The sequence below is a fragment of the Prinia subflava genome, chromosome 15 (assembly GCF_021018805.1).
Source record: "Prinia subflava isolate CZ2003 ecotype Zambia chromosome 15, Cam_Psub_1.2, whole genome shotgun sequence".
NCBI lineage: Eukaryota > Metazoa > Chordata > Aves > Passeriformes > Cisticolidae > Prinia > Prinia subflava.
This window is the reverse complement of record NC_086261.1, coordinates 19,264,322-19,278,748: the sequence shown is the minus strand read 5'-3', so window position 1 is coordinate 19,278,748 and position 14,427 is coordinate 19,264,322. Positions and strand designations below refer to the sequence as shown.

Below are 14,427 nucleotides of genomic sequence, written 5' to 3'. Positions count from 1 at the left end.
GAAGGAAGTGACAAAAGACCCCATCTCTTGACTGCCTTAGATCTACTGACAGAACAGGCAGAGCCTTTGGGAACGGTCCTGCCAAGTGACCTGGTAAAAAGGGCTGCTGCCATTAGCACTGTGTGCTTACACAGCAACGTGCAAACATTACCTAGTCCTCAGAACAAGCACAATGATTTACATGTGAATATTCCCCATCTTTTAAATGGGAAGTTCATACTGAAAGGCTAAATGCCTTGTTCAAAGCCTGCAAGAGAATCTGTGGCAGAGATTAAAATTCAGCAGTTGTGAGTGCCAGACACTAATGCAAACCACAGGTCCAAGGGAAGAACCCTCAGTGCTTTTGTCATTAAGCTCACACGTTTCTCATGGTTGGATGAACTGCTGGAAACTCAACAAGCAGCAATTTTCTCAAATGGATAAAAAGCATAACTGGGATCTTCAGATGGATGAGAGGTATAAAATTCATCATAAGCAAAGATGTTCTCATGACAAAGCTACCCAAACCACCAGATTTAGGGACATAATAGAAGGAGTAACAAGAAGTTTGTCTTTGTGAGATGGCACCTGCTCAGATAGTTATTTAGGATTCAGATCAGCTTCTGATTTGGTGGTGGTTTTCTTCAAGATCAAATTCTTTTGTATTTTAACTCAACCGTGGGTATAAAGAAGATATTAAAAAGCCTGTCCCTGACAAATGGTGTGGATTTTTTTGTTACAGTAGGTACCTTTCAGAGGTAACTCTGATGCGTTCATCATTAGATGACTGCTGCTCATCCTCTTTCTCCTGGAAGTATTCTTCTACACACTGTTCTTCAAACTCATACAGTTTTTTTAGCTCTTCATCATTCAGAAATAACTCTGTGCAAAAGAGAAGAACAAAAGAGGAGTTTCCTTTTTCTGAACTTCTGGCTGACAATTTAAATCCAAATTAGCAGTTTATTTTGGACATATTGCAGATTCTACTCCTGCACTAAATGAACGGATGAGTTTTTAAAATAGGAATGAGCGCTCAGCTAAGGATGGGCAGAGCTGTGAAGGCAATGGAATGCATTATAACCATCGTCTGCTTCCATGGCCATCCACAGGGCTCGATGTTCTGAATGCCTTTGGCACTGTTTAGCAGCTGTGCATTGAACAAACTGAGCAGATCTCACCAGATAAAGACCTGGCAATCTCTGCCAGTTTGACTGTTCCTTCATTTAAGAGTTATCCTTAAAAGGATGCCAGTTATAGGCAACAGATGAACTTAACAGATTCTTTACAGATATTCTTTGCATAATTTCTAATCACATTAGAAAAATCCAAGGGGAATATAAGGTTTTGGGAACAATCCAGCCTTTATCTGAATTTGTCTCTTTGCATTTGGAAGGAGCGTTACATTTCCTTTTTTCCTTTTTTTTTTCCTATTGTGCAAAAATGTTTCCTGTGAAATGTAGAAATAGAGGGAAGTTGTGAGCCTATGATTATTTCCATGATGCATATAATGAAAATATTAATTAACAGTTTCAGAGTATTTTAGGAGAAGAATCCTCAGTTTCCCTGTGAAATGACAGATAAATCTCTAAACGATAGGGGGATACTCGCAGTCACAGACTGCTCACATCACAGAGCTGACACTACAGCTGACACTTGAAAGTGTCATCCCTTCTTCTGAAATTCCTATTTGCGCCTCCCAACATGTGGACTTCACCAGAACTTGGTAAACCCCCGGATCGAGTAGATACCATCTCACTGGTTTAGGAAAGCATGTTAAACGAGGCATTAGGATCAGAGAACTGCAAATTCTCAGGCACCCACAGAGCCCAAGAGCTCTTAACTTGATACAAATATTGGCCCAAATTATTATATTCCCAAATATCTTCTGGGATTAGAGTTGATGGTCAAGGTGAACAAAACAGGTCAGTGTTGTAGAAGCTGCTGCTTTCTGCTAATATGGTGCAAAGAGCTCAATTTAGAGAAGATTTCTTGCATACTCAGTCCCCTGTCACGCTCATCCTGGTCTCCATCCCCCTTCTTGCAGCGGCAGCAGATCCTCTTGATGATTATGTAGATGTGGCTGAAGATAATCATTGGTGGTGGCAGCACAGGTCTGTCGTGGAATGTCATGATCAGCTGGTACCGCTGGAACTTCCAGACTTGGTTGGAGATTGATTTTACCTCAAAGAAGGTATTGCTGAAAGGAAACACAGGTACAGTTTCTACAAGGTCCTGAATCTCACTTATCATTCATTGAGCAAGTACTATGTTGAAAAAAGCAGCAGCTGAGTAACCTCATGGAGCCACAGGATTTGCTTGGTTCAGCTCTTTGTTGCTGCTACTGAACTAAGGATTAAATTGAACTCATGATTTCTCTATTCCTTTTGAAGGTAACAAACAGAAGGTGCTCTGAATCCCTCAGGCACCACTCAGAACATCCTCTCAGACCATTTGCTCCTACTGTACAAATCCCTGAGGTGCCAGTGAAAAGAAACTCACACAATTTATGCATCACATAATTGGTATTTTGGGGCTTGGTTATAAACTATTTCTTTTAACACAGGGCAGTATTTGATGCTACACAAAGTATTAAATCCATGAAAAGTATTTTGTATGCTAAACTCAGAAGCTTCACATAGTCTGCCTTTAATATGCTAATCAGCTTGACCTACATAGAAGACTTTTCAAGTTTTCACAGAATGTCCTAAATTCAAACTTTACTCCCTCAAACTTCTGATTTGAAAATATGGTGCATATTCTTGTAAAAGAATTTATTTTTGGAAGATTCATCATTTTTACAGCAAAGTAAGGTGTGTTTTAAAGATGTTTAATTTTGAAATTCAGTTGATATGAAGTGATAGTCAATCCAGAGGTAACAATAGTCATAGTTATGAAATACTGACTAAGAGAAAGCAGACTTGATATTCTGTCTTAGAAAAGACTTTTCAAGCTATTTCAAAGTATCTTCAGACAGCTCACTCCGCTTCTATGATGGTGATGATACTGGAACTTCCTTTTTCTTTTTTCTGTCCACTTATTTCCTAACCTTATGTGCTTTAGAATATCTACATTCATAAAACCAGTTAAAACATCTCTTTCAACCTGTGTAAAGAATGCCTGTGTACAGATAGGTTTTGCTTTCTTTAGTTTAAGTATCCATGAGGCTATGATCAGTGATAGATAACAATCTGCCCTCATTCCGTGTCTCCTTTATAGCAGGAATTCCCCAGCTACATCCCGCCCCTGTGCAGGCAGCTGGGATGGCAGGAGTTAACAGCATGACCTACTTCCCAAACTGCTGATTCCTTGGTCCTTCAGCCAATAATAGCTACCATTGTAAGATCCTTCCCCTTCTCCCCAGCTATGTGACTGGCATTTGAGTACTTTAAATTCATGACCTTTTAAGCTACATACATCAAATGAAAGACAGGCTTTGTGAGCTGCAGATTTCTGGGCACACAAAGTACTATTTTTGCATTTGTGACAGAAGATACCTACACCAACACTACACGTTGGAAGGCAACAAAAATGGATCACCTGCTTTTCTCAGGTGCTCTGTTCCAGAAAGTATTGCCAGCAAGTAATTATTATTTTTTTTAATCCCTGCCTCATGAGATGAAAAGCATGCAACCTAAGTGCAGGTAGGAAGAACAAGCAGCAGAAATTTACTACATTTTACTCCAGAAAAGCCCAAATGTAGATATGTGCATTCTGCACACTGCTTGGATCGGCCACAGACCTTGGCAACACACAGCCATCCTTCGTGTTGGTTTAAGGCAATACAGACTATTTTTTTGGGTCATGAAAGGACTCTGAAGGGCCCTAATTTTTTTTTCTAAATGGAAAACAAAACAAGACAAAAAAAAAGCGCCACATGATGTAGTGGAAATGCCTTGGGGTTTTGGCATTCAGATCTTTGTCCTGCTGTTCTCCTGCAGAGCTGTGACTGCAGTCAGGGTTTCTGTCAGGTGTGTGCCAGGTTTCACGGATCCTACTTCTCATCTTCCCAGAGAAACCCCGAGGCCTGTCACTATCCATTAGAAGGAACTGGATGTAGCCAGGTTCTCTCACATGCACTGCTGCAATCGCTGGCAAATTCCAAGCCACCTTTCCTCACTCCTCTCCAGGGCACACCCTGTTGCCAGCATTTGCCAGTCCTGAGACTGAACAATTTTCTGGAATCTGAACAACATCCATGGAATCACGAGATTCTGAGAGTGAATGCAAACCCTGGCAGAATCATTCGATGGGCTCCAACAGAAATTTTATCTCAGCAATAAGACAAAGATGCACGATGGTTTACATACTTGAAGACAGCAATCAGCAGGTTTACCAACAGGATATTTGCTACCAAAAGGTAACAGGCCATAATAGCAGGAGTGAGCCAGGCCCCTGGGATGCACGGAGGGAGGCGTTTACCATCATCATCATAGAGATTGTCCCCACAAGGAGCTGAAGGAAAAACAGGAAAGGAATTTTTTCACAAATTGCCTGATACTTAAAAATATTATTCGCATTTATTTAATGATGACACATGCATAAACATTTCCAAATTTTGTCAGTTTGTTTCCAGGAGCAAGTATGTATAATTTGTACTTCAAATTCTGCTTCTAACTCCATTTCCCACATTAGTGAATGGAGAGGCAACTCCTCCCTGTACAGTATAGCTTTCTATTCATATTCCCATGGATTTTCTTTTTCTCACAGTAATAGTCAAAGACCAGATCTTAATGTGTATACATACGTGTTAATAGTGGAATTACAAACAAATTATTAAACCTATCCTATGAGCATACCTTGCCAAAGAGATAAAAGCATTGCCTTAGTGGCACCAGATTGCTGAACATAAATTCAACATTTATGGGGGCTCAGTGTATTGAAGAGGCCTTTCATGGCCCTGACCAGCCTCACTGGGGATTTACACCTATCCCCTCTGTCCCTCCTGAGCTAAGTGTCACCCCTGCCTCCAGGATGGACCTTGGGCCAGTGTTAGCCCCCTGGATGGACCCTCCTGTCTCTGGCCCTGCCCCTTCCTGGATTCCCCAGATGGATCCCAGACTGTTGCTTGACCTGTGTGGGGCTGTTAATGTTACCAGCAGGTTAATGCTACCCAAAAGATCAACTTCTAAAATGAAAATTATGTAGTGACAGTAAAATAAGACTACTGAGAATGGGACAAAAAATGAGAATATTCATCAAACCAATACAAAAACAATGCCTGAAGTAATTCTATTCATAGGTTGTCTTGGGTAAGAGCTGTCTTGGAGTTGGATAAATGCAGCAAGTTTGTTCTGTCTGTAGGTGCAGTGCCAACAGATCTGATTTCAAATACAAGGCTAACCTTTGGAACTATTTACTAGCAGGTAAAGTTTTTGTCACCCACAGGTTCTTTAGCTGTAATCTAAGCAAATGCAAAGTCTGACAGTGCTCATAACAGATTCAGTTTATATGAATAGAAAACCTAATATTTTAAAACATTTTGACAAAAACCCCAATGCTTCAACCTCACTTGAAAAATACTTCAAAATATTTGAAAACAAACTGATTTTATTTACTGAGGTCTCAAAGAGCTATTTGGACTACAATTAATAACATTTATTTTACTAGCTTTTCAAACATCAGACATACATTTTTCCTGGTTTTCCTAAGAAAAGTATAGCAGGAAAATTACATGAATCCTAATTTTATTCAAATGCACCAATGAAAATACTGCCAAAACCACAGTAATATTGCATCGAGATAATCCAAAGGAGCTAGTTATAAAATGCCACTTAAGCATCACAATTTAAAAACCCAATTATTTTACTGTTGGTGTACTAGAAACAAGTCTTAGCAACATCTTAAACTCAGTTAAAACTTCTGATCTGCATTTCGTATTAAAATATTTTTTCTCTGCTCATTTTCAAATGAAACTATTACAGTAGAAAAACAACATTCACACCTGAATATTGGATGCATGCTGTAATTAAAATATGAGTAACTAGTCAAGAAAAAGATTAATGAAAATATTCAGCTAAATGAGATAATCAGCTCTCCAGAGACTTACGATTGATTTCCATGGCATAGACTGAACATCATTCCAAAGGAACGGAATAGAAAAGGAGGCAGGGAGAGAAAAAAGAAAACAATAGAATAATAAAAAAAAGAACCCCAAAAAAAGATGATTGAAAATACAGTTCTGCTGCCAAGAAAAGATAAGCAACTCAAATGTCAGAACAGTAGAGAATTATGCTGAGAAAAAAGTCTTTGTTAAAAATGCATTGCATTCTGCAATTTCCTTTTCATGCTGTTTTCCCCAAATGTTACATATGGCAGCAAACTAATGATAATAATATATCACAAAATGCTTCTGGCAGATGATCATTTAAATATACATGATATTTCTGGCAAGTAAACAAAACTGGCCGTCAACACGAAGCAACTCAAAATTATCACACAAAAAAATTCTATTAGCTATTATGGAAACATTTTCTCGTATTTTTTTTTCTTCTCTCTTTTGTTTTTTGAAGCACCCTGGCTTTGAATCTGTCAGCTGTTTCTTTTGAATAGCTACGTTTCCATGAACAGGCATGCTACAGTACACTGCAATAACATCAGTATCATTAATGCCCATTTTGACTACCAGTCTGAGTACTTGCTTGCCAGTTCCTAAATGGTGGTAAGAAAAGTCACACTACTGAAAGAAACTCAACCTGGCTTCTCTGTTCTTTAAGAGTATGATGAGTACAAGATAACAACTTCCTGCTTGTGCACATCTTCTAAAGAGAGTGAATTAGGAAAAGTGTTACCAGCAAATGAAGGGAGGTAATTACTCCCCTCTACTCAGCTCTGGTGAAACCACATCTGGACTTGTGTGTCTGGTTCTGGACTCCCCCACAGAAATCAGGCATGGACATATCAGAATAGTCCAGTCATGGGCCACAAAGATTACTGACATTACTGACATTACTGAGGTGATTGGACTATCTGACAAATGAGGCAAGGCTGAGAAAGCTGGGATAATTTAGCCTGGAGAAGGAGATCTAACCAATGTTATAAATACCTGATGATGTGTGGGAGAAAAGAGCACAAGGCCAGACTCTTCTCAGTGAAAGGAAAAGCAGTGGTGGGCAAAGGTGGAAAGATGGGAAATTCCATTTAAACCTGGTTGTCCAGAGAGGCTGCACAGTCTTCATCCTTCAAGATACTGTAAACATGACTGGACAATCCCTAAGCAATCTGGGATAAATCTAATTTACCCTGTTTTGAGCAGGAAAGTTCAACTGCATGATCTCCAAAGGTGCCTTCCAAGCCCTGCAAATTCTGTGACTTGTGATCTCCAGATGACATGCAACCCTCAGAGAAGCTACTGACAAAGTCCAGCTGCCTTTCAGAAGGAAAATTTGATGTAACACTTCTTCCATAAACTATTTATACCCCTGGGCCTTGCCAAAACCAGCCATTAGCACTTAATTCAGAATATTAGACTGCCCATAGCCATTACTCCCCAATGACTTCTGAGGCTGCTTTTGTGGTGTGTTTACAGAGAACCAAAGACAGGTTAGAGGGAAAATTTCTTACTGAAAGCAAAAAGATTTTTGGGAGTCAGTCCATAGACTTCTACACAGGAGAAATGTACAGAACAATTGCAAGGCAGTGTAGAAGAACACTTTGCATAGCCAGAATTATTTTAATATTAAAACAACACAAACCCACACATTAGTTTATGCTTAGGCTACTGACACAGCAAAGCTCCTGACCTGGGAAGGACCAAGTAGCTGAACTGGTACAACCAGAAAGCCCAAACCTTTTGTCATCATCACTGCTGATGAAAGATTTCCAATCCAAAGCATGCTGAGTATATGACTGGAAGCATGAGAGAAGCCTGGGACACCTCTTACACTGAAGAGATGGCTGGCAAGGTGTGAGTTTTGATTTGTAAGGAAATCAAACTGTCTACACTGGCAAATATTCTTTGTTCAAACTGAAGTAGGATTTGAATGCACATAGTGAGATAAGAGACAGCCCATTACAGTCACTCCCCCTCCATGGGAGAACTGTCCCACTTGTGAACCAGGATAAGCTCAGGTTCTCTCATGCACCAAAACTGCAGTATCAGACAGCAGGTGACTGGCTTGACCTTTCACTTGCCAAGGTAACTCACTGGACCCTAAGTTACTTTAAAGAAACAAGCATTCATTAGGAAAACCAAGTTGATGTGATGGCACACTGTTCAAACACAGACTAATGACTTTATTTCTTTCTAAACAGTTGAAATACACTTTAATGACATTTACAATGAAAGCTTCTCATGATCATGATTCTTAATGGTTTTTGAACTTGGACCTTCAGGTTCTTCAGCCTTCCACTTCCCTACCTGCCAGTATGTGCAGGTGACTGAAGTAACGTACACAAAGCTGAAACAGCTTGTATTATTTCACATAAAGTGCAAACTACACGACACACGCTAGAGGAGGCCAGCTGCACAATGGACTGTTGTATAAATTTCAAATATTAACACAAAATTAGCAGCAACAGGACATCTTACATCTCCCTCAAACTACTGACAACTATTTTTTTTAGTGGGCAGGTTTCCTGTAAGAAAGGCTATTTCCTCATTCAAAGCTAATCAAGTGGAGGTTGGTATTTTTGTTTTGTTTTCCCATAGATTTAGAAAAGAACAACACGAGTGATTCATGAAATGGAAATGTTTCTGAAAGCAGACAGATGTATGACTGGGAGTAAAAATGTACGAGCTCATTGCTTGTGAGTTGGAGATGAAAGGATATGTGTATTTTAACCTCCTGCCCAAGGGATTTATTTCTTTTCTTCTTCTGTTGGAACTGACTCTTAGTAAATCTTTGAATGAAAGAACATTTCAGAATGATCTCAGTAGATCCCTGCAAGTAAACAGAACACTTAACTCTTGGACAGGAGAATATTCCTGTCTACCTCACTTTCTGTGCTAACTGAATTTGAATATAAAGAGAGCAGACATGCAGGTGGGGAACAGAAAATTGTTCAGTCTCAGGTCTGCCACAAGCAAACAACAACAAGATCATCGTAAAGCAAAAACACTGCTTCCAAATTAAAAGCAGCCTTTAATTTGGATCTGATCATCTGCCTCAGAAACAGGAAACAGACTCTTACTATGAATTCTACTCTTACGGTCTATCTGGTCAGCGAACACCTCTCCGTAGATCATCCAGTAGGGCATGTAGAAGATGTTGCGCGCCAGCCTCCACGAGGGCTCCTCGTCCGGGTGCAGGATAGCCTGGCGGGCCACCCCAAAGCTCATCAGCACCACCAGCATGATGACCACGAAGTACAGCATGTCAATCATCTGCAGGGACAGAGCCACACGGGCGCTCAGCACCACCAGCGAGCAGCACCGGGTCTGTCTGCCAGCGTGCATTACAGCAAACAAGGAAACAGCAAGAGAATCTATCATTCTTTAAATAATACTCAGGTATTAAGCATACATACAAAGCAGAGAAAGCAGTTACTTAAAGGAATATCAGATTATATTTAAAAATACTTCAAATGCTAAAATCTTTGCCATCCCTGTTCTCCTTTGCATCAAAAGTACTGTGCTGTGCTTTCAGCACAGACCTCCTCTGTGGCTGCAGGGAGATGATATAATCATTGCTGTTCCATCTCCTGTGCACAGCTGATGGTTTTCTGCATGATCCTGGATATCTGCAATCTGTTCTAGCATCAGTATAACATCCTCTGTGTGTGTGTGTGTGTGTGAAATTCATATGGCAACTCTTCACAGGCTGTATTCAGTCCTACTCCATAGAAAATCTCTTTTTAAAGCAGCATGGAATTTAGTTTCCCACAGAATTCTTAAAGACATAATTTATAGCAATTTAGGCACTAACCATCTTTCCAATCATCATGACGTAAGGTCCCAGATATTTGTTCACACCAAAGATATCTAGTACTCTAATGTACCAGAAAATGATATCTACACAGTAAATCACTCTTCCATAACCCATGTAAGGCTGGTTCTGCAGGCGAAGAATTGCTCCTATGATAAATACTGAAATAGCCACCAGATCAGTAATATTCCAGTATTCCTGGAGCCAAACTTTGATTTTTTGGCTCAGCTTGCCAGGCTCTGACATCAAAATCTGAAATAAAAAACAACAAACGAACATACATCAAAGAAACAATTAGGAAAAACTCCAAGTTACGTTTGAAGTAATGGTCATGAAAAAAGACCAATCTTGTCATGTTCAAACAGGTGTCTGAGCCCCCCCTCTACTGTCAGCAAAATTTGTTTCAAGCATGAGTATTTTTAGTTATTAGTGTATCTTAGAATATGAAATATTCTTCTCTCTCCTGTATGGCCTCTCAACCCTGTGCACAAGTCCATGGCATTATAATCTCTAAGAGCCAGCCTCATTCCAGGATTATGAGATGTTGGTATGGTCAGACTTTACCTCTCTGACTTTCTCCAGAGCCAATGTCACAATGTAGGAGATGACAATCCATTCCTGGACTGACGGCCACCGCTCCATCCGCACCAAGATGATGTAATTAAATAACATCAAGTAACCAAGGTATGATATCTGCCAGAAAAGAGGAAAATCCTGTATGGGCTCTGGATGATGTCCTAGGAGCCTTCCAAACTAGGGCAGTATTCAATTACTCGAGATGACTTATACACACACACACACAAAAAACCAACCCAGTCTCCATTAACTTCCATAACAAAGTCCTGGATTATTAGTGCAAGCCAAAAGAGCTAACACTCAGTTTTCTATAACCACTCGTGTAAATGTCACACTGGTGATGCTGGTGTTTCCAAGCTGCACAGCAGCCTTTGGTGACCAACCAAACTAAAAATTCTTAGACCTTGGAAATCCAGAGCTAAGAAATCAAAAAGGATTCAATGACTGCAGGGAAAAAAAGCCTGGAAGTAAAACAGTAACCAACCAAAAGATATCTCAGGGAGAAAATGGAGTTTTCCACAGAATGGAATTTTCAGTGTGAAATGTTTACTCACCATTTCCAGGCAGATGTAAAACAGAACAGGGAGTAAAGCTGTGAGCAGCACCTGCCTGGAGGGGTATGGAAAATAAAGAGCCATACAGCCCACTGCTTTCTGCACTCTGTAATGGTGTGGTTGAGCCCATCTGGGCAGAACACACTCTTCAGCTGAAGCCAGAGGCATACAAACTTTGTTTATCAGTCCCTCTTCCTACACTTGGTACTTAAACCCATCCACATGGACAGTAGGTTTGCAGGTGTTTTGGTTACTTTAAGTAGCTCCCAGTCTCAGGAGCAAGTTTCTTGCTGAAGCCTGATTCAGTAAGAGCAGAGAAGGCTCCATCACCAGAGAGCAAACACCAGACAGGAGGCAGTCAAATCCTCTTAGCTGAGGGGGCTGATAGTGCATGAAAGCAAAGCCCTCTTTACTCAGTTCCCTAATAACTTTGCTAATTAGGACATTCATATGAACCTGTGTCTTGAGGCTAAGTGTGAAGTACTCAGCTGCTGAAGACCCTTACTTGCTTAAGAAAAAACATTTCCTTCTCTGCAGGAAGCAGGCCTGCTGCAAAGGCCTCCACAGGGCATCACAGAGGCTGTGGAATATCTGATCCAGACAGCTGAATTATCTCATTTGTTGAAAGAAGAAAACCAGCAATTCTAAAGCACTCTAAACCAGGCCCTTGGTGCCTGGGGCTTTTCATAGTCTACTAAAATGTAATTTCTTTGCACTGTAAAACCATGTTGAATACTTTCTTTGAAATTAAATAGGAATTTCGCTTTTAAATTATTAAGTCAGGCAGCAGAAAGGGATCAATGTAGTGTTTTATGATTAAAATGTGCTAAAATTAAAAACCTACACATTACTATGACCTATCAGGTATCCTAATCTTGAACACATAAGAAACCAGTACCCCTTTTACAGGGCACACACAAAATTTATGAGCAGTGGCATGAACAGATGTTCTGTTTTATTACAACAGTTTAACACCAGATAATTCTTGATGCAATAAACAGAAAATTAGATGCCTGTCAAAAATAAGTATTTTAGTTTAGATTAGTTTTCATTGTTTTCAGTAAAAGTACCTATGAAGCCTTAGCAGACTGGGATCTGTGCTCCCATCTAGGCTGCACCATCTGAGCAGCAGGGCAAATAGCAATGACTCTATGGGGTTACTTCTTGGGTCCTAAAGGACATTTCAATGCAGAACAGGAGCCAGATCCTTGAGAAAGCAAGAGAATCCAGCATAGCTTGGACTGAGTGAGTGGACTGTGGAGCTTGCACTTAGTTTGGAGTATTCCACACCAAAACTTCACAGCATGTAGGAGCTCTAGAGGCTGACAACGTAAGCTTCAGTTATTCATTCTGTTTCACTCTCTGTGCATTTTCCTCTGAATAAAGGGAGTGCTTTGCCCATCAGATTCCACAAAATTCAGTAAAATATTTATTTATTACATGGTTATTGCTTTTACGTTGGAATCCTTTCAGTTTCATAGGTGTGAGAAAAACAATCACTATCAGTTTAATCATCCTGACTTACTGTGTAGAACCAAAATTTGACAATAGGCGCATTGTAGAATTCATAGATCTTTGTTCCAATTGGAAGGCTCGGTTGTTTTTTCTTTCCATTCTCCTCATCTCCTTTTCGGGAGCCTGTATCTGCATTTGCATCCTGGAAGACCAAAGTTGTCAGATTTCATCAATACACAGCAGTAAAAATAGTAGTTTTCCCTCAACCGCAGCCCCAGCCAACTGTTAACTACGCAGGAATTCCCCTGAGCAACAGACTTCTTTTTAAAACTATATAAATAGGATTCTGTAAATCTGTGGAACTACACAGACACTTCCTGTGCCCTGAGAATCCAGTCTATACACTCCCATAATTCTTCACTGGTTTTATCCCCCAGAGGAAGTGAAGATTTTAACCTGTGTGAGCTACAGCATAATCAGGGAAGTCAGAAAAATGAGCAGTCCTGAGATATTAGAACTTTCTAATAATCTCCATTACTGACCGCATTTTCCTCCTCTTTTTCTTTGCCTTCCTCATTTTCTTTTGATGTCTGGTAGGAGTAGTCATCATAACTCCGATACTCTAGGAAAAGGATGGTGGGAGGGAAGAGAATTCCCATTATAACCTGTAAACAAGAAAGATTTCAACTCAATATTTGTTTATATTATGGATTTCACAACAAGGCAGGTCCCAATCCAAAATTTTCCTTTGTATAGTATTCAAGATATTCTGCCATCCTCAAGCCTATAGGAATGAGTAAGTATTTAAGAAAAATTGGCAATAAGGTATTGCATGAAATATGGCACCCTGGAAAGCCTCTCCAGAAATACCCTGCAGTTAAGAAACTGTGCTCCAAAATTAGTGTGCAGAGAACTGTCATGGAATGGACACAGTGGTGGTTAGAAGAGGTCTTCAGGTTTGTTAATGGGGTTTATAGTTACTTTAGTCACCTACTATTTTTAATTTTAATAGTTAAAAATCTATGCAAGGTGAAAGAATCTTCGCAGATAGCCCTGGGAAAATTCTCCTGCTATATGAGATTGCTTAGATACAGAAAGACAAGCCAAAGTACAGAAAAGGAGCAGAGAAAAGGAGGCAAACATCAGGAGGTTGATTAATTCTTTGGAGAAAAGAAAGGAAAATAATAAACAGATTTGAGAAGTACCATGATGCAATCTGAAAGGCAGGACAGTTGCCTGAAGGTATTAAACAGGTTTAAGAGGGAGCTATGGGAAAGTGGAAATAAACTGAGCATGGCAGAGACAGTGACAGTGACGTGTGTGTGTCAGTGACAGTGCAAAGTGTGTGTCAGCAAACTTTGGAATCTGCCCTGGGAAGATGGACAAAGCACTTCATCAGTAAAGGGAATTTAGGGAAATAAGGAGGTGAGCAGGATGGGCTCCAAATGCATGACAGCAACTGCATAACTCAACAAAGAAAGGATAATATTCACATGAAAACACACCCAGGCAAACACTCCTCTGCTTTCTTAGCATTGACTCACTTGTGTTTCTCTTCTCACATCACTTGGTTTTTTGTAAATCGAACAATTAGGAAATATTAAAATCAGCAAGAGAGACTGCATCATCAAATCACAGAGGCAGGAAATAAAAAGCACATGGTTTCACACAATGCAATTGCACAGATTTCACTCTTTTCAACACTGAGTCTCAACTGGTACGATATTAAGCAATATAAAAAGCATGTGTCCACATATGGTTTATTTTATCTCTATTCCCATTGCATAGACCCCTAATGGAGATATTTTTGCTTGTCTCCAACTAATTTTTAATAGAAGGAGTATGTTCTCAATTAAGAAATCTCATGCTTTATTGAAAGCCACAACTTCTCTCTCAGATTCCAACCATGTTAAGTGTTTTATGGAGTTATATTTTCCTTTGTCATGGTGTAATACTCCTTGGATACCCTGAAACTGGAAACAAAAGAAATTCACTTTAAA

At 39.8% G+C, this 14,427-nt stretch overlaps 1 protein-coding gene across 4 annotated transcripts in view; it reads right to left on the bottom strand.

The window, feature by feature from the left end:
- TRPM1 (transient receptor potential cation channel subfamily M member 1) overlaps window positions 1–14,427 on the bottom strand; it is a 94,736-nt gene that overhangs the window by 6,244 nt on the left and 74,065 nt on the right. For 3 of the 4 annotated variants that reach the window (XM_063412484.1, XM_063412483.1, XM_063412481.1), the window contains 8 exons: window positions 12,970–13,092; window positions 12,498–12,629; window positions 10,407–10,535; window positions 9,843–10,094; window positions 9,109–9,301; window positions 4,287–4,431; window positions 1,977–2,176; window positions 729–861 (listed from right to left, as the gene is read on the bottom strand). In XM_063412484.1, coding sequence (XP_063268554.1) covers window positions 729–861; window positions 1,977–2,176; window positions 4,287–4,431; window positions 9,109–9,301; window positions 9,843–10,094; window positions 10,407–10,535; window positions 12,498–12,629; window positions 12,970–13,092 — 1,307 coding nt within the window. The remainder of the gene's footprint in view (window positions 1–728; window positions 862–1,976; window positions 2,177–4,286; window positions 4,432–9,108; window positions 9,302–9,842; window positions 10,095–10,406; window positions 10,536–12,497; window positions 12,630–12,969; window positions 13,093–14,427) is intronic. The other variant, XM_063412485.1, reaches the window with a different exon arrangement.